Source organism: Leucopleurus acutus (assembly GCF_964270905.1).
Source record: "Leucopleurus acutus genome assembly, chromosome: 18".
NCBI classification, from domain to species: Eukaryota; Metazoa; Chordata; class Mammalia; order Artiodactyla; family Delphinidae; genus Leucopleurus; species Leucopleurus acutus.
In genome coordinates, this window is record NC_139160.1 from 7,840,278 (window position 1) to 7,860,397 (window position 20,120).

At 50.1% G+C, this 20,120-nt stretch overlaps 1 protein-coding gene across 1 annotated transcript in view; it reads left to right on the forward strand.

The window, feature by feature from the left end:
* The first annotated feature begins 1,672 nt into the window (after positions 1–1,672).
* The window catches only part of B3GLCT (beta 3-glucosyltransferase), a 108,832-nt gene continuing 90,384 nt past the window's right edge, over positions 1,673–20,120 (forward strand). Inside the window, exons 1-2 of the mRNA XM_082859744.1 lie at positions 1,673–1,853; positions 16,354–16,403. Coding sequence (XP_082715870.1) covers positions 1,781–1,853; positions 16,354–16,403 — 123 coding nt within the window. The 5' untranslated portion in view covers positions 1,673–1,780. The remainder of the gene's footprint in view (positions 1,854–16,353; positions 16,404–20,120) is intronic.

The window sequence follows — 20,120 nt, forward strand, 5'->3', positions numbered from 1 at the left end:
ACCAAACATGGAGTAGGTATGTGAACACATACCCAGTAAGTAAGCTGCTTAATTTCTAGGCTTCTGTGTCTGTTTAAACACCTTGTTTTAGTGTTTAATATCTAATATACGTGAGGAATGTCTTCTTGGAAGAAAGCTAAACAGCTTTGGAAATTGGAAAACTTCTAGAACTCTAAACCAGGCAGGGGGGTTTTAAAGAAGGATAGAAGGGATCAATGTAGTCAACCATAAATTTGCAAACCTTCACTAAAAAAGGCAAGGAAGCAGTCTTACATTTCTTTTCCCTCCCAGATAAATGGTGTTGACATGGAGCCACAAACCTTGGCTGACCGGAACAAATGGCACTATTTGCATTCACATAAAATGGAAAACACACAAACTATTCAGTTCCCAGTTTTAAGACGGCAACATAAACCAGAGAGAGAAAACCCTGTCTCCAGACTTCCTTTTAAAATACTTGTAGCAGCTGTTGTAAGGACAGATGACCATACTGGCCTCGTGCGTTCAAGGTTAAACCTCCCAGTGAGCATTCAAGTTTATTAGTCTCAGAACAGCAAACATTCATTCAGCACCTGCTTCTCTATATTCCCCACATTGTACTGGTATCCCTAGGGCCTGGGACTGGTCTTCATGCAATGTTTAGCAACTGGGTGAACGTTGCATGTCCATGTGGAAGATGCTGGTGTTCATGGGGTGCCTGGTACACTCCCGGGCACAGAGTGGGCATCCAAAAAATATGACGAAGTATGAATGAGAACATTGATGTGACCTTCAGGAGGTCACGGTCTAAACTCAGGTGAGCATTAGCACTTGGTCCCACCTCCTTCCTGGGAGAAAGAAGTGTGTCAAGGCTTGGGGGAGGCAGAGCGGGTGCAGGACCCTCAGAGGGGGCTGCAGTTCTTCCTCTGTAATTGCTTCCTTTTAGGCCACCATCTTCCCGGCTGGGGAGGGACAGTCACCTGGGGACAAGAGGGACTTTCCAAAGGAGGTTTCTGTGGTCCCTCCACCCTTCTGCATTTTAATGTAATTTATTTTTTATCAGACTTTTGAATAAAAGTCCTTCCCTCTTCCATTATGGTGAACACTTAAAATTACATTTATACAGAATTACGTTTACACAAATTTCTATTAAAAGCCAAATTCCAGGCCTAAGCTATTGGCCAAATTCCATTAAAAAAAGAATATGAAGTAAATTAGTTGAGCTGATTAAAAGCACCTTCATCAAAGTAGAACATTGGTGCCAACGATGTTGAGTTGAATTATTGATTTTTTTAATATAGCAGATGGTACATTAGCAGGGAAGAAAAGTGATTCTCCTTCCTCTGCCGCCCATTCCCTCCTCCCGCCCCCCCCCCCACAACCGCTTCACTCTGGGGATAAGAAGGGGCACTAGAGACTTACTGGCGACCACGGAAAGGGAGGTGATGGAGTAAGGTGGGAGCGCACGAAGGCAAAGGATGGGGCCTAGGTGAGGGAGAGGAAGGAAAAGGAGGGGTGGAGACCGCAGGGAGCAAAGGTCAGATGCCTGGAAGGAGGGCGCTGTCCCCGCAGAGGAGCGGCCACCTCGACCCGCACCCCGGCCGCGAGCCAGGCGGGCGCTCCCGATACTGGCCGCCAGAGGGCGCGTCCGGAGCCGGCGCGGAGCTGGGGGAGGGAAGAGGGGAGCCGGCGGAGGAGGGTCAGCCGCGGCGGCAGGGGCGGCGGCGGCAGCGGCGCAGCTCCGTTCTCCGCGCGTCTCGCGTCCCCGCGTCCGGACAGGGCGCGCAGCCCCGCCGCCGGGATGCGGCCGCCTGCCCGCCGCGGCCGCCGTCTGGCGCTCCCGGCACTGCTCTCGCTGCTCACCTGCTCCCTGGGTAAGTAGCGGGCGGCCCGGGCGCGCACGGGAGAGGCGCGGGCTCCCCGGGAGCAGCCGCCCGCGCCCCGCGTCCGCGCCGAGGGAGACGCCGGGCGGCCCAGCCCTGCCCCGCGGGCGCCCGCGCCCCGCCGCGCCCACGGCAGCGCCCTCTCGCGGCGCCCCGGCCGGACTCGGCTCCCCCGGACCTTGGGACCCAAGGGCGCTCCTTCCCGGCCCCTTTCGGCTCGCGGGGTCCCGCCGCCGCCGCGGCCCGACTCGCGTCTTCCCGCTTCCTTCCACTGCGAGCCGGCCGGTGGCCGGCCGGCCCGCGAGGGCGCGGCGCCCACCCCCACAGGAAGCGCGGAGTGAACGCAACTGCGAGAAACTTTGGATGGAGGGAAGCGGCGGCCGCGGGTCCGCCCCCTTGCCTTCCGCCCGCGCCCCAACGGCCCCCCCGGCCCCCAGCGCGCCCGGCGCTGGCGGCAGAGGCTGGAGGCGGGCGAGCTCCGTGGCCCAGGTCCCCGCGCGCTCCGCTCCGGCCCGCCAGGGCGACCGGCGGTGCCCCCGGGGCTTCCTGAGCGGTCTCGCGGACCTGCCCTGGCCCCCTCGGCTGGGATGCCCACCGGGCACCAGCCCCTTCTACGGATTCCTTGACCAGGAAGGGAGGACCGGGTGTCCGGCTGGGCCTCCGTGTATCGGTCGTGCCTCTGGGGAGGCCGTGGGGAAGCCTTCCCGAATCTTGCGTCTTCATGGGGGAAAATTAGAGAACACTTCTGCAAACGGTGCTTGTCTGCTGCTGCTGTAATGCCCCTTCCGTTTTTTCTTCCATGCTCCTCACAAGAGCGTGCTCCCCTCCTTTATCATAAAATAATGTGATGAAAGTTTTTTTAAAAAATCATTGCAATTGACTTTCACGATGAGATGTGTTCAAGTTTGGAGGAAAAATTATTCCTTTTCAGTGTTCTCAGGGTTGTTGTCTCTTTTATCCCAGACTTTTGTGTTTCCAGCCTGTTAAGAGGCAGTAATTTTCAGATTTTTAGATATGGCAGACTGGTGCAATTTAGAAAAAGACATAGCGTCATTGTACACTGCTGTTTTGGTAGCCCACCGGACAGCCGTTTTGATTTGGACTTAAATTCTCTGAATAAGGACTTTAACCTGTGTACCCCTGGCATGTCTATAGGAGCTCAGTAAGTGTGGGAAAATCGAGTGAGATTAATTGGTAATTGTTTAGATGCGTGATTAAGTAACAATGTAATTAAAAATGTTTGGGCACCTTGGGCAGAGAAGGCTATAACTGACGGTGGGGGGCAACTGAACTTGGCGGGGATCTGCTTTAGTGGAAGAAAGAGTTGCATTGCTTGGGAGAGGGGCGGGCAGCCCTGGGAGAAGGGGAGGTTGGAGGGGTGGGACGGGGGCTAGGGGACTCCTGGCTGCATCAGTTGGCCTGCTGCCTAGACGTTTTGCAACTCACCAAATGGGGTGGGTGGTAACTGAAATTGGTATTCTATTTATAGCCCTGCACTTTGTAAGATGTACTGGGGATATAATATACGTATATAATATATTCACTATACAGGCTGAAGTGCACACTTGTGTTGCTATGTGTATGTATTTTTCACTGCACGTAAGGGAATATCTGCACTGTCCACACTTGGTGTAAGGGAGTATCTGCACTTTCCACACTTGGTAACACATTAAAGGATGTAAAGAATGAACTAAAATGTCCACATATTTTTACAGATGTCTGTTAGCCTTGTGAAGTTGTCTTAGGATAAGCACAATAAGTAAAACATAAAAACCTATTAAGAGTTCCCCGGGAGACATTTGGCTTTGTGAACTAGCTTTCATGGGTTGGTACAGAGAGGAAACTGTATTCTTCTAGGTCTGAAGTAAATCTTGAGTTCCTTTTATTGAGCTCTGCTTTGGTGTAGTGGAGGGGCACCAAGAAATAAAAAGCTGTGGTAGTCAGTCTTTTTATATCTTGAAATCAGGGTTCTTAGACTCTTGCTGAAATAGAGAACATGATAGGAGTTCCAAGGCATGTGAACAATCTGGACAGAGTAAAGATACCTTAAATATTCCCTTATAAGGGCAGGGTGGGGGCTGACTGTATATAGTTTAGTTTTCCCACAAATTGTAGTATATTCATTTGAGCTTTTAGAGAAAAGTCAATATAGAACGTTTATCTTACACCCATACGGTTATACAGACAAAATCCACTGCAACTTCAGTTCTGAAGTCCAAAGCTAGTACTAGCCTCAGAAGATTTATTCATGCCTCTAGGTCAGCCACTGTGGCTTCTCGTTGCCTTGAGTCTCAGTTTTCTCATATAAAACAGGAGGCATAGACTAGATAAAATACTAGAACTTTGCCATCTCTTACAGTTTTAACTGATTCTATTGTAGCAGAATCTGCTACCTGCCCCTCCAAAACCCTTAGTTCCTTCTTTTCCTGGATGAAAAACCTCTTAGATAATCAGCACTGTTATGGACTGAGTTGTGTCCTTCAAATGCCTATGTTGAAGCCTTGATCCCCAATATGACTGTATTTGGAGAGGTGCCTTTAAGGAGGTAATTAAGGTTAAAAGAGGCCATAAGGGTGGGGCCCTAATGCAATAGGACTGGTGTCCTTAGAAGAAGAGGAAGAGATGCCAGACAGGCTCAGAGAAAAAAGGCTGTATGAGGACACAGTGAGAAGACATCCATCTAAAAGCCAAGGAGAGAGGTCTCAGCAGAAACCAACCCACCAGGCACCTTGATCTTGGACTTCTAGCCTCTAGAACTGTGAGAAATAAATTTCTGTTGTTTAAGCCCCCCAGTCTATGGTTTCTATTATGGCAGCCCTAGCAAACTAATAATACAGGGGTAAGGGGAAGGGTGTAGGAGTGGTAGTGGTGGTGGTGGCGGCAGTGTGTCTAGTGGACAACATTTTTCATTGGCCCTTGAAAACAGCGGTAGCCAGTGAGCTATCTGTAGAGCTCTTTGGGTGCGTCTCTTGGTAAAGCTTATTAAAGGTGGCTGACCCAGCTGAGATGCAGGTCCTCTGCCATTGTTTCCTCCCCCTTCCCATGGCCTATTATGTGAATCTAATGGCTGGAGCTACAGTGGCCCTCTTGTGACCACGAGGTGACCTTGAAGACAGAAGCCAGTAGTAAGGATGGTAGAGCAGAAAGGATGGTACCCCCTGGGTGCAAGGTGGATGTGGGGCACTGTGCTAGGCCAGCATTGCCTATTTCCACACTTGTATTGCATTAAAGAAAAAATCTGCCTTGTTGAAGCCTCAGTTGTTGTTGTTGGTGGGGGGGGGGGGTTATTACATGCAGCCAAACCTAATTCTAATTGATGCATCTGTGAAGAAGCTTATTTGAACCAGTGGTCAAATAATAGCTGTTAACGTTTGTCTTTCTATCCCTGTTTCTACTGTGAGTCAGGATTATATTTCTTAGCACCTGCCAAAATTAGGGATGATTTTTCATTCTGAGCCCGGTCTCGCTCTGATTCTTTTCATTGCAGTAAGCCAGACATTTTAGGACCCCAAGAGTCACACCTGGCTCCAGGTTGGTTTGTGTTTTTTTATTTTGGATTTTTAAGCCCTCCGTTTATTTCCTCAGCAGTACTCAGATATTACTGGCACAGATTTTAACCGTCTGGATGGATTCTCTGTTGTCCAGGTAGTCCAGGCCCCCCAAGCTGGCATGGCCGGCTTGCTCATGGACTTGACCCAAGGGAGTTGGCCGGTGGCCAATAGTCAGGCTGGGGGGCGGTGGTGGAAGGGGAGGGAGGAAGTAGCTGTTTCACGTGGGGATGGGGGAGGGGAGGAGATGTCCAGACCCTCTTGTTAACTTCTTCTGAGGAAAACACTGTGCGCCCAGTACTTGAGCAGGTCATAATTACTGATCTCATTTGGCCCATTAAGGGCCAGGTGTTTTGCTTTTCATTAGAAACATTATAAAGCAAGCCTCATTTGCAGCTGTCACCCGTTTTGCTTCCTTGTAGCATTACAGGTAGTCCATCTTGGTGTTGAGCAGATTCTTGCTGAAGAACAATATACAGGAGTGCTAATTCCATCTTTCCAAATATAAAGGAAAAATGATGGTGGGTATCAGGGGCTTATCAGACGTCTTATTGCTTGAGAGTCTCTCTTAATGTCACATTTCAACCGTCTGATCACTAAGCTCCTCCCAAAGAAAACAGATTCAGTGTAGGTGCTGATTTGAACTACTAGAACGGGTTGATAACTTAAATAGTATTAAAAGGAAGAGCTGTACTCACAGTTTCTTCATCTATTCCGAAAGTGTCGAGTACTGTCTACTATGTGTCAAGCCCTGGGGTTGACAGGGCAGGAAGGAGACCCATCTAGTCTGTCCCTACCCTCGTGGAGCTCGCAGTCTTGAAGGGGACCTTGAACACGAACTGCACCAGGAGTAGAATTGCAGCCTGCCCGGTGCTGCGGTGATGGTGTCCAGGGCTCTGTGCTAAGTGTTACGGGGACGGTTGTGGCTTTTTACCGGGCGTCTGGAGCAGTGGTTCCCAACAGGGGGCCATCTTGCCCCCCAGGGAGCGCTTGTAGATGGCTTGTAGGGGCTGGTTTGGCAGGAGTGCTAGTGAGTGGCCTGCAGTGCACGGGACAGCTGGTGAGTGGCCTGCAGTGCACGGGACAGCTCCCACCGCAAAAGAGTCGATTATCGGGTCAAATCATCAATAGTGCTGGGCTGAGAAACCTTGGAGTTGCCTGTTTTCTTTTTTTTTTTTTTTTGCCACATCGTGCGGCTTGTGGGAACTGAGATCCCGGACCAGGGATGGAACCCAGAGGGCCCAATATTGAAAGCCCGGACTTGTAACCACTAGGCCACCAGGGAACTCTGGAGTTTCTCAGGGAAGGGCATCAGAGCTCAGACCCAAAGGGGAAGCAGAGATCAGGTACCTGGAGGGAGGGAGGAAGGAGGGGAGCACGCCCGCAGGGGCAGAGCTGTGCTGGAGGAAGCTGGTGGAGAAAGACAGGACTGGAGAGGGGAGGGGCTGGACGGTCAGTCGGGGCCGCTTATGCAGTGCTGTGAAGGCGAGGGGAGGAATTCTGGGCTTTGTCCTTAGAGTGGTTGTGGGTACTGCAGGGTTGTCTTAGGAGAGTGACAGTGATTTGACTTCCATTTTAAGAAGCTCACGCTCGTTAGAACAAGGATGGGAGGGGCCCGTGTGGACGTGAGGGACCAGTGAGGAGGCCACGTGAGAGCTGATTAAGAGTCTGAGGCGCGGTGGTTGACTGGTCCAGTGGGCTGAGAGGAGGGTCAGGGATGTCATAGGTTCTTGCTCTGAGCTGTAGGTGGAGAGTGCCTCTGTTTACTGATACAGGCACTGATGGAGAGGGACCAGATTTAATCAAAAGAAGAAATTTTTTATTGTAGTTAAATATATACAACATAAAATGAATCATTTGAACCATTTTTAAATGTACAGTTCTGTGGCATTAAGTACCCAGATGGTTTTCTAAAATTTACTTTTAGTGTTAAGGGGAGCTGAGGATGATGAGTTCCATTTGGTCAAGTTGAGTTTGGGGGTGCATGTGAGATGCTTAGGTACCACGTCTGGTGGGCGGTTAGTTCTGCGGGTCCGGAACTCGGAGGAGAGGTCAGCTCAAGAGAGATTTGGGGGAAATTTGAGTTTTTTGTTTGTTATTTTTCTTTCTTTCTTTTTTTTTTTTTGTGGTACGCCAGCCTCTTACTGTTGTGGCCTCTCCCGTTGCGGAGCACAGGCTCCGGACGCGCAGGCTCAGCAGCCATGGCTCACGGGCCTAGCCGCTCCGCGGCATGTGGGATCTTCCCGGACCGGGGCACGAACCTTTGTCCCCTGCATCGGCAGGCGGACTCTCAACCACTGCGCCACCAGGGAAGCCCTGTTATTTTTCTTTTTTTAAAGAAGAGAGCGTTGATTGACAACATAAATTTATTTAAACGTTTACTCAAAATGTATGTGTACTGAAGATTTGGAAGAAGTTGGGGAAGCAAACAGTCTATCTGTAAAGCTGATATGATGTAAAGCTGTAGGTTTAGACAAAACAAATGAGTTAAAGTACCATCAAATAAGATTTGAATGCATCTCGAGTATAGCAATGCTGGTCTCTCCGAGGGGTGCGACTTGCCTCCACTCATAAAGGAATATTTTATGACCTGAAGAGGTGATATGTTTTGGTTTACATCATTGCTTCCCATAAGAAGCTCAGGGCCCTTTGCACATCACGCTGAATTTATCTTCTCCGGATCCTCGAGGGTGGATATGCAGGAGTTTGCTTTTCATTTATGGAATGAAGGAAGTAAAGGAAGATAAATGGCCAAAGCCTGTCGGGAGAAAAGCCTTGTTCCGTCCCCTTGAGTGCCAGTCTCCCTGTCCATCCCAGTGCCTGTCAGACTCCAGCACATACGGGAACACCTCAGGGTCTTAAAGAGTCCCCTTTGTTAAGGTCCCCTTTGTTAAAATGCAGATTTCTGGGTCCCAGCCCGAGAATTTTCGGATTCAAGAGAGCCAAAGTGAGGCCCCATGGATCTGCAGCTTTAATAAGGGGCCAGGTGAGTTGTGTGTGCTGGCAGGTGCAGAACCCTTCTCAGGCCCCCCTGGCCCAGGTGTAAACTGGGACTGTTACTGGGCGATTTTCCTGCAAGTCTGTGGAATGTAAAGGTGATTGCTGGTTGCTTTGTCTTTAAGCTGAAGTCAGGAGCTGTTACGGAGAAAGCCACGTGTGGAACTGAGGCCTGATATTCCGCAGTCAGGTGTTCTGTCTCTTTGGAAAGGGAACTAGAAACCCCAGAACTCGAACTCAGAAGTCTTCCTCTGGTTCCGGCCTCGTTTGGCAGATTTATAGATGCTGCTGGGGGGACTGTAGTGCGTGGAGCACGAGTCTCAAAAACAGGAGCAGTACGTTGTTGGAGCAGAGATTTTTGGATAATAGACAGGTGAGTTCCCAGAGGCGCTAGAACATCTCAGGCTGCGGATGCCGCGGATTCAGTGGCACCAACGGGGGTGCTTTTTAGGACCGACTTTTTACGTTATAAAATTAAGATACCAAAAGTCAGGCATAAATGATCCTGACAGTTAACTGCCGAGCGTACTCTAGCAGTGCACGGGAGCCGCACGGAGTGCCGACTCCCTGTGTTTGTGTATTTGCTCTCCCGGAGCCCTTGTGTGTGTTCTGGAATGGGCCGTGTGATGCCCCTCACCCATGACTCCGCCTGTGGAACGTGCTTTATGAATCGCTCCCCAAACTCTGAGTTAGAATTTTCTTGTTTTCAGATCCTGAGCGGCATATGGGTTTTCATATCATCTGTTTAAATGAGATACGAATCAAAGAAGCCAAAGATCTTTTCCTTCCTAAAATATATGGTTATTTCCTTTTTCTTTTTCTCCCTCCCATTTACTGTCCTTCCTGTGCATATGCTTACCCTCTGGCACATAGAATATATTGGTCCTGGCAAACGTCGTTTCCAAGTGAGGAAAAATCTGTATTCCAAGCTCCACTTTCCCACTGACTTCTATGAGGAAACGGGGGACGTGTTTCAGACGGAGCGAGCCCAAGCGCGGGCAGCCGTGGGCTGAGTGTCGGGGCTGTGTGCTCCCTGCCACGCCTCTTGTTACTTCTCCCAACTGGCTGCATCCTTTGTAAGTGAACCCATGGAACACCGCAGAGGGGTTCCCGACACGAAATGCCATCCACCTCTCCACCTGCTGTGGTGACAGAATTGTGCTGGCGTTGTCCCCAGAGCGGCACATCTCTTTCCCTGAGAGTTTGCTGTTGGTACCTGGCACCTGAGCAGACGGCTCAGCTCCAGCTCTTCCCGTAGGCCAGGCATGGCCCTGGACGTGTGCAAGCATTGCCTTAGACCTCCCCGGTTTAAATTCCCCCTGTACAGGGAGGGAGGCAGAAGCTCCCAGAGGCCTCGTTGCTGAGCTGCTCAGCGGCAGGTTGGATGGTGCGTGGTGTGGGAGTTAAGACTCCATGTGTGAGCAGGGTGCTGCGCTCGTCCTCGGGGTCACGCGGGACCCCCGCAATGCGGCGTCTTCCCTCGTTCTGTGGAGCTCTCACGAGAGGGCTCCTTCAAACGACACCTTGAAAACCCCTTACACGCCTGCCTCCTCCTCTCTGCCTGGCCGTGCCTTTTTGTCTCCTTTGCAGTTCTGCCCCTGAGCTATCGGGGCTCCCCCGCCCCCGTCCTCCCCGTCCAGCCTTGCGCCCTCAGTTCCCTGGCTCGTGGACACACTGAGCGCGGAGGCTCCCCACGCCTCTGCGCCGCGCGGCCCCCTGGGGACCAGGCTGCCATGCGGTGTGGCCACTTGAGTGCCCGGCAGCACCTCGGGAGATTGGGAACCAGACTGAGTTTTCCCACAATCCGCTCACCGCTCGTTATACTCCAGCGTGTGACGGGCACCCCAGTCTGCCCGCCCCTCGGATCTGAAACCCGGAATCACCTACACTCGTCTCTCTGCCCGCTCCTTCCCTGCCCTCATCCACCTGTAGGGTCCGTCTCAAGGTCTGGAAATTCTGCCTCTCCAGTATCTCCAGCTCCACTCTCGCTCCCCACGCCGCTCTGCGCAGGCGCTGCCTCGTCTTAATTCAGTCCCTGACCTCTCATTGCCTGGCTCCGTTACCCTCCCAGCTGGCATGCGTGTGTGTCTTTCTTTGTCCCTCCACAGCCCACCCCACACGCTGCCTCTGGAAACTTGTCTAGGGCACACATGTCCACATGGCACTCCCCTCCCTAAAAGCCTCTCAAAGCTTTTAATGGCACTCAGAACAAAACCAGACTCCCTAGCGCTAACCCCTTTCCCGTTGGCCCTGTCATCCCCAGCCTCACCTCTGGCCCCAGTCACACCCTCCCCCCCAGCTGTCCACGCCCGGGTCGCTCCCCTCCCCCCGGCTGTCCACGCCCGGGTTGCTCCCCTCTCCCTGGCTGTCCACGCCCGGGTCGCTCCCCTCTCCCCTGATGTCCACGCCAGGGTCGCTCCCCTCCCCCCGGCTGTCCACGCCCGGGTCGCTCCCCTCTCCCCGGCTGTCCACGCCCGGGTTGCTCCCCTCTCCCTGGCTGTCCACGCCCGGGTCGCTCCCCTCTCCTCTGCTGTCCACGCCCGGGTTGCTTCCCTCTCCCCTGCTGTCCACGCCCGGGTCGCTCCCCTCTCCCCTGCTGTCCACGCCCGGGTCGCTCCCCTCTCCTCTGCTGTCCACGCCCGGGTCGCTCCCCTCTCCTCTGCTGTCCACGCCCGGGTTGCTCCCCTCTCCCCTGATGTCCACGCCAGGGTCGCTCCCCTCCCCCCGGCTGTCCACGCCCGGGTCGCTCCCCTCTCCCCGGCTGTCCACGCCCGGGTTGCTCCCCTCTCCCTGGCTGTCCACGCCCGGGTCGCTCCCCTCTCCTCTGCTGTCCACGCCCGGGTCGCTTCCCTCTCCCCTGCTGTCCACGCCCGGGTCGCTCCCCTCTCCCCGGCTGTCCACGCCCGGGTCGCTCCCCTCTCCTCTGCTGTCCACGCCCGGGTCGCTCCCCTCCCCCCTGCTGTCCACGCCCGGGTCGCTCCCCTCCCCCCGGCTGTCCATGGTCTGCGCACACTGGGCTGTGTAATGTGCTTGGTGTGCAGAAGCCTGTTTCCAGGCCTCCTACTCTGTACCAGAAGTCTCTGCTGTCTGGAGTTTACTTGCTCAAGCCCCGCGTGAGCTTGCTGCCCTGCTTGGTCCTTTGCCCTCCCTCTTCAGGGGCTCCCTTGGCAGTGCCATTAGCACAGCTGCCATCAGAGGGTGCCCATCTGCACTTGGTCGTTGGTGGAGGCACTCATCTGTCACGTGAGACCATCAGCTCCTTGGGGAGCTGCTCATTCATCTTCACCCGGCTGCTGGCATGACACGTGGCTGTGACACATGCAGCCACTCTTTGATTTTCTGTTGAACAAACAATAGCATAGATGAATAATGATAGTGACAGTAGCTGCTAACACCCAGAGCCTCAGCGTGTGCCAGGCCCCCGTTCTGGGCCCGCTGCATGGGCTTCACCACCGGATCCTCAGCTGCCGGCAGCTGGTTCGGCCCTCTGTCCTCGTCCCTGCGTAGTGATGGGCCCGCCATCCTGTGGTTGGGTGCCCCCTCCTCCCCCCGACATGTCCACAACCCTGGAGACAGTGGATTTGTCAGAGGAGGATGAGGAAAGCAGGCCCTGCCCCAGTTCCTGGACCAAGCGCGTTTGTTTCTGTTCCCTCTGCTGCCAGGGATTATCTTCAAAGCAGGTAGTTGGAGCAAAGTAAATTGGCTGCAGACCTTGCATCCTGGAGCTTCAGGCCCCTTCAGAGGAGCTGCGATTAAACCTGGAAGCCCTAGGGAGCCCCAGTCGCCGGGGGCAAGGCTGTGCCGCTGAAACCTGTTCAGTGAAGTAGGTCGCAGCGAAGAACAGACCAGGGGGAGCCCTGAGCCGGGGTGGGGGTGGGGGGGCTCCAGCCTCGGGCTCCCAGGGGTGTGGTGAGCTCCGATCTGTCCGGCCTGGCTCAGATCCCTCCCTCCCGGCTTGCGTGGAGGACCCACGACCACCCGGCCCCACCGCCGTTGATCGTTTGTTTCCTCTTACAGCAGGGCCACCGCCAGCACCTCCTGAGCCTTTAGTCTATACTGAGCCCTCGCTGGACACTTTCCGCCTCGTCTCACTTCATCCCGGCAGCTCTCCTCGGAGGGGGTCATTTAACGTCTTACTGCTTTCGGTTTTTGGTGTTTAATTTGGTTTCTCTGATAAATGTTACCGGGAGAGCTTGGGAGGATAAGTCCGGCACAGGAAGGAAACGGGAGTTAGGAGGCGCAGTCGCCTTCCTGCCTGGGCTGGTCCTGCTCCCTCCCTTCTTCCCTCCCAGGAACAGAAGACCGTAGGTTAGTGTTGCTTAAGTCATTGCAATTAATTCCTCTCCCGTTTTCTCGCACTCGAGGGCTGGGCTGGCCTATGAATCTTAGGCCCAGTTTAGCCGTACAGTTTGATTTATCTCTCGGGATAGGTGTGCTAAGGCACATTAGCTGGCTTGAATCATTGAAAGTTCTCCTGAGAAAGGTCTTACTTCTGTTGCCTGCCCTGATTTGCACTTTAGATATAGTTCCCTGGAGCGACTCACAGGAATTCACGTTGAAAATAGAAAAGGGAAAATGACTTTTAAACAGCAGTTTGGCATAGGAGAGCTTGATTTACCTTCGAGTATTTCTCCAACTGCGCATTAAGGCCAAGCTTTCAGGAGTAATTTTTTTCCCCACTGAACCTGGAAATTATGAAGCCAGACAGCAAACACGGAGCCTCAGGGCCCCCCCCCCCGGCCGCCCGCCACGCTCTGTGAGATACCTACTCTGTGCTCTTGTTAGCCTTGTTGAAGGTGACAGGTCTTTCTTACCTCACTTGCTAATTTTTCTCACTTTCCTCCTCTGTCAGCACCATTTCTCCTTCATTTCCACGAACTGCAAAAGCTGGCATTCTGTTGGTAGGAATTCTGTAAATGATTCATTATTTTCAATTTGGATTTGTTAATGGTGTAGCGTATTCTGTGCCTTCAAAATGCATTTGGTTCCTTGATGATTTCTTTTGTTTTATGTAGATTATGGAAATGCAAAGATAAAACCAGCTAGTATTTTTTTTTAATATTCATCTAATGGGGATTATCTTGCCATATTATGATTTGCTCTTCTGCCTGAAAGTAACGGTATTTCTTCTGTTACTGCTTTAAATATTGTATAATTTATTTCCATCGTGGGAAAAAGGAGTTCTTAATTTCACAGCAGAGTGATAGGGAGAAATATGTTTTGTTTCCCTTTTTGTAGAAAGATATTTTACCATTAGGCCGGTATATTTTTGGAGAGAACTAAAATCTAGTTTACCCTTCCCTCAGTGCAGCCTTGTCTGAATAAAAGTATGGTGTCTTTATTCCATAGAGACAGGGAGGATTTGTGGAATTCACTTGATTTCAGGGCAACATCTTTCCTCTCTGTAATTTCTACTTTAAACAGTAACACTGTCAACTAATATTAGTTGCTTATTTATGATAGGTTATGTGTTAGTAATATTTAGAACCAACACCAGCTAAAGACAGTTTTTCTTCAGTACAGAGTCTGTGTTCTGAAGGGCAGGGGCTTTTGTGTTGACAAACTCTTCTTTTTCACATAGCTACCTGGCTTGGCAAAAAAGTGAGGTAAGACTAACCCTGGTTATTAGCTGAGGGGTCACTGAACTTGTTAAATTGGGAAAGTTATTTTTCTTGATAAAAGAGGAAATTCTAACCCAGAGAGCTTTGACTCTCCATGTTTGGAATAAGGCATCGATGGGTTTGGGGAAGATGGAGTTTTGAGTGTCAGGTCCTACATTAGATTGACCTCAGTTTTTATATCCCGCAAGTTGCTACAGTGTTCTGTTTTCTGGAATTCTGTGATGCTGAGTGGTGTTGATGTGTTGCAACCTTCCTGTATGATGTTTATTAATAATTCTATTTTTGGGGCTTCCCTGGTGGCGCAGCGGTTGAGAGTCCGCCTGCCGATGCAGGGGACACGGGTTCGTGCCCCGGTCCGAAAAGATCCCACATGCCGCGGAGCGGCTGGGCCCGTGAGCCATGGCCGCTGAGCATGCACGTCCGGAGGCTGTGCTCCGCAACGGAAGGGGCCACAACAGTGAGAGGCCCGCGTACCGCAAAAAAAAAAAAAAAAAAAAAAAAAAAAAAATTCTATTTTTGAGACCTTCTTGAGGGCTTTAAATGTGCATGCTAGTTTAGAGATAAACAAAAACAGAATATTAAATACCCAGAAGCAGACTTTAAATGGTGTTTGAGGTTAAATCTCTCCTCTCTTCTTAGAACTTAATGAATGATTTGGGGTCTGCATTTGTCTTGGCGTGTGTGTGTGCGTGTGTGCATACAAAGTGAGAAAGCAGATCATACCTTAGTGAACATAAATTAAATGGGGGCACTAAGCTCCTTTGTTCTGCTGGGCTGGCCATGTTTGCTGTAAGGAGGAGACAGCCTTGAAGTGACGGATTGGGAAGACTTGCATTCATTCGTTCAGTCACTCATGTGGGTAAATATTTATTGACCTTCTTCTGTGTGCTGGCTGTGTTCTAGATTTGGGGACAAACAGTACATAAAACCACATTCCTAAGGAAGAAAACCCCATATTCCTGCCTTCATGGGGCTTACATTAAACTAATATATAAGACAAGCAGTAAACAAATAAGTATATATTATGTCAGTGGTGGTAAGGGCTCTGGAGGAGAATAAAGCAGAGGCAAGGGCGGGGGCAGTGGTGGGCTTTTCTCTCGGGAGCCACATACAACACCTGCTGGCATCTCAGCTCCCACAGAGAGGTTCATTTGTATTTCACCCTGCCTTCTGAAATGTCATCCTGGAGGTGGGAATGATTAAACCACGTTAGTCGTTTGCCTCTTAGCGTGAGTATGTGTTAGATTATCTCCTTTGAGCAAATGTTAGTTGAGAGAGAATTTGAGGTAGTGGATGTCTGGGGATAGGGTGGGAGGGATCAGAGGTATCGGGATGGGTGGCGTTGTCTCCTGCTTCTGAGTAGGACCTCCTGCTACTCAGGGACTACCCCCAACCCCCATGGGGCTTGCACTGCATTACTGCTCCTTGGAATTGCCTGGCCAGCCCTTCAGTACCTTCCTGCTCCATGGCAGTGCTCGTTTTTTCCCTGGGAATGCTAATTGGAGAAAGCAAACTCTACGAAATGCTTTCCTCTTAGCTTTTCAGGAGAAGTGCACTGTTAAACTAAGGCATTATTCTTTGTCTGGTTAACCTTCCTGACCGTTTGGTTTATCATTTTGCTTTCTATTTTCCACATGTGACTGTCAGGTTACTATTATTATGATTTTTAATGTGGAGCCTGGATGTGTCTCTAGGGATATCTTTGTCTATTTACATGCTCCGACTCGAAACATTAAATCATTCTAAATGGGGAATGATTCTAATTCCTCTCGCTCCCCTGGCCCCATGGCTTCAGCAGGGTTCTGGTAATGCTCCCCTGTGTGCCTGGAGCAGTATATGCAGCGCGCTGCTGACCCGAAACCGCTGAGACGGAAAGCTTGCCCCAGATTTAGCTCTGCGGCCCGCCAGGCTCCGGCGGGGATGTGAGAGTAGGAATTTGTACTTCTTCCTGCTCGGTTCTCAGCAATTCCCCTTTGCTTCAGAAGGCACCAGAATCCAGGTTTCTAAGAAGTTGTATTCCATATGCATCTATCTTGTGGTTTATAGCTACAGACACGAATGGTATACTCAGATCCTATCTCCTTTGATGTAGTATTTCCTTAGCGGGTAGCCTAAGCATGTTGCCTTCACACCGAAGGATAATCTTAAGTCTGGAGAAAGGCAGCCTGCGGTACTAGTTTGTAGCAATTGCAGGTGCTTTTAAAAATGAGCAGAATTGATCATGTTGAACTATGATTTTTTTCCCCATTTGAAGTAAAACTGTTGACTATGAGAATGAACCCTTATTGCTGATTTTAATGTAAAAATGTTTCTCTCTTTTTCCAGCTTTTGCTTTGGTTTCTAAAGATGTGAAGAAGGAGGTCAAACAGTCTAAGGTACGAATTGTAAAGTCAAATCTATTCCTCCTGAGATTTGTCTGTATTTTCTTTAATAGGAACTGTAATGATTTCATCTTTCAATGAATTAATGAAATGTTGGTTAACACAGATTTTTGAACCCAAGCAGCAACTTACAGATAGGTTTGCTTTAAAAAAAAAAATCCTTTATAGTTAAGGCAGATCCACTTGGTTTTAAATTTCATTTTAAGAAAAAAGGTGCTTGGTTACGAAGCTAGACATTTTAGAAGTCTTGCTTGGATACCGTAGTTTTCTCCAGTCTTACTGTGTCTTAACCTTGGCCTTAATTTTCCCAGCCTGTGAAAGGATTCTGCTGTGTCAGGGTCACAAGAGCCTGAGTATCCCTCACCTTGAAGGTGGCACCATCTGAGAGGGCATCCTGGGGATTGGTCAAGAGACCCCAAAGGTGACTGCCAGGCTCCTTGCACAGTCAGAACCCGAAACCAAGACGTGGGGGACCCATGGAGAGGGGATAGCACGTTTCCAAATCTCAGAGCTGCTCCTTTGCCATCATTGGTCGCATTCAAGAACTGCATCTGAATTTTACCATTTGGGGTTGCGTTAGATCAGTTTAGCATATGAGAGAGAGAGAGAGAATATTTTAAAAATATGAGTTGTTTTTTTTTTTTTTTTTTGCGGTATGCGGGCCTCTCACTGCTGTGGCCTCTCCCGTTGCGGAGCACAGGCTCCGGACGTGCAGGCCCAGCGGCCATGGCCCACGGGCCCAGCCGCCACACGGCCTGTGGGATCTTCCCGGACCGGGGCACGAACCCGCGTCCCCTGCATCAGCAGGCGGACTCTCAACCACTGCACCACCAGGGAAGCCCATGAGTTGTTTTTGTCACATTAATTAAGGCTCAGTTGACTCTCTTTTTTTTCCCTCGCAATTTAGTATAAAAGCATTTTTAAATAGAATGTTTCTTTTACCATCAGAGTATGATTGTGCTAACTATGCCACGGGATCCCTAAATGCGAATAATAATTCCTTACGGTTTTAAGATTCTTTGTGATTAATAAAGCATTTTCAGGCATTTCATTTAATTTGATTTTCTCAGTGATCATGTTATTGCTAAGCAAAGCGGACATTCCCATGGAGAGCAGAGAAAATTTACCCTTGCAGAAGTTAAGTGATTTGATTGAGGTCACATGACTGTTAAAAGGTGAAGTTAGAATCCAAATTTTCAGACTCCCTGAATTTTTCACACTGCAATTTTGTATTGCATTGTCACGTGCATTGCCACGTGTGTGTTTGGCAATGATGAGGCTCATTTATAATGAACTTAAGGGTTATTAATAGGGAATTAAAATGTTGTGTAATAAATTTAGAAATTATAGCCCATTCTTTCAAATGGAGGTTTTTACTAATCTTTTCAAAAGAGGAAATATATATATATATTTGGCCTTAAATACATATATAAATAGAATAGAGGTAAGGTGAGTCCTATATCTTAGTGTCATGTTTCATGCAAAAGTATTAAAGCCCTTGAAAAAGGCCATCAACCCCATCTGTGCTTAGGCCGCAGAGCCGAAAAGCCATTAATCCCATGAGGAGCGGCAGTGATAAAATGTCCACTGTAGCCCATACCCAAGGCTGGGAGATGGAGGAGAATCAATTTGTCCAAGGTCATCTGTAGATGAACCTGAGATAGGAGTTAAGGCTCTTTCCAATAACCGCAGGAATCCGGGATTATCATTAGTTTATCACTCTCAGCAGAGCTGACCGGGATCTGACACCACTGCCCAGAAGGCCGCCTTCCGTCCTGCTCACCGCACTGCTCGCTTTGGTCAAGGGCTCTGGTTCCCTAGAACTAGGCCAGCCCTGCTTAGGGCTGGGGTCCTTCCCCAGACGGATCAGATTCGCTGGTTGGCATCTGGTGGCTTCGTACCAGAATCCCGAGGCTGCCAGTGCCCTGTCATCCTGTCCGGGGCTTGCCCTCTGGCCCAGGCTCCCCTCCTGGGCTCCTGGCCCCTGGCTCTTGTCAGATTCTGACCCAGCCCAGCTTTCCGTGGAGCCTGCCCTCCCAGGTTGGGGCTCAGGCTGCTACCTCAGCCAGGCCACCAGACTGTCTTCCAGTTGCACTTTTGCCCGGCCTTACGTTCTGTGCTGGCCTGTGATCCTGGACCCTGTGGGACGTAGGCTTAGAGCCGGGCTCTGGAGCCAAACTGCTGTGGTTCACGGCCCTTCTACAACCCTGAGCCCCTGCGGGACTCACCAAACCTCCCTGAGCTCAGCGTCCTCGTCTGTAAGATGGGTAACAGGACTGCCCTCAAAAAGCTGTTTTGAAGATGAAGTGGGTGTGTGTGTCCGTGTGTGTCCACCACTGAGAGCAGTGCCAGTTCCTGTTTAAATGTTGACCTGCTCTAACAGCAAGAAACGTCTTATGCAACCTTTCAAGAGGTACCCACACAGATCAAAGTAACGGAGGAGCCATAGGCCTTATTGCTTTTATCAGTTAAATGTGGTTGTTGTTGACTTCATATGAAGCGGATGATGAGGATGATAAAAAGAGTAGGAGTTAATAATTACTGAGCATTTGCTTTGGGCAGACATTACGTCATCTAACGCAACCCTCACGACAACCCTGGCAAGTAGGTCTTGTAATTGTGATTCCTATTTCACTGAAACCGAGCCCTGAACTAGTGCATGGTAGAGGCAGAATTAGAGCACGGGCCCAGCTTACAACTGAGTGTAATGATGACCACATCTGATTCATTCATTTTATTCGAGATCTAGGGGGTGGTGATTGTTTGCGACCCAGTAGAAGATGCCAGTTTACGTCTCTTTCTTCTTAAGAGATGTCGTAACAAATTCTTCGAGGTTGTTTTATCTCCTTTTAATGAAGGATTTGTAAACTGAGCATCGCATATATGGATTGCAAGTGTTGAAACCTATCGTGCCTTAAAAATAAAACCTGCACGGAAGGGTGACTTGGATTTGTCTTTTCCTGGCCAGGGTAGGAGCTGTCTGGGGGCTAGATGCCCTGGTAGCAAATGTCTTTCCTGTCTGAGTAGCAATCCCGTTGACTTAGAAAACTTTGACAGTGAGCACATTTTTGATGGGTATTGATAGTCAGTGTCAGAAACATGGATAATAAAACAAACCGTGTGTTTCTTCTTGGGAAGAGCTAAGCCTTTTCACGAGGGAAGCTGGAGACAGAATTGTAAATGTTCTGTCAATTCGTTCATTTAGTCTCATTTTCTTTCTCAAAGGGGAAATTACTGAAGACCATTCTGGTTCCGTTTCAGTTCACCTCATTCAAGTATTTCTTGGATATTTTATTTTTACAGTTTACACGTCCTAGCTATTGTGTCAGGCAGTCGGAGCCGCAGTGCTTAATAACGGATAGAAAGCTGTGGAATTTTGGTTGATTTTCTTTGGTTTTAGCAGGGCATCTGGTAGAAAGTCCAGTTCCTGTTCCAGCCTGTTTAGTCTGGAATCGCTGAGTTCAGGATAGTTTTTGTGTTCTACTTGTGGATAAAGGTGACTTTTATTGTAGGTATTGCTCTTAGTGTACTCTCAAGATATATTTCCATCTAATGACACGTATTTTCTGAAGAACGCCTCTGGACGAGGACCGGGCACGCGTAACCGGTGGGTGGAAGGAAGGAACGCCGGAAAGGAGACAGAGACCTGGATTTTAATCCTGGCTCTGTGGCTGGAATGGCTGCTGGAGGTTGGGCAAATCCTGTATCTTT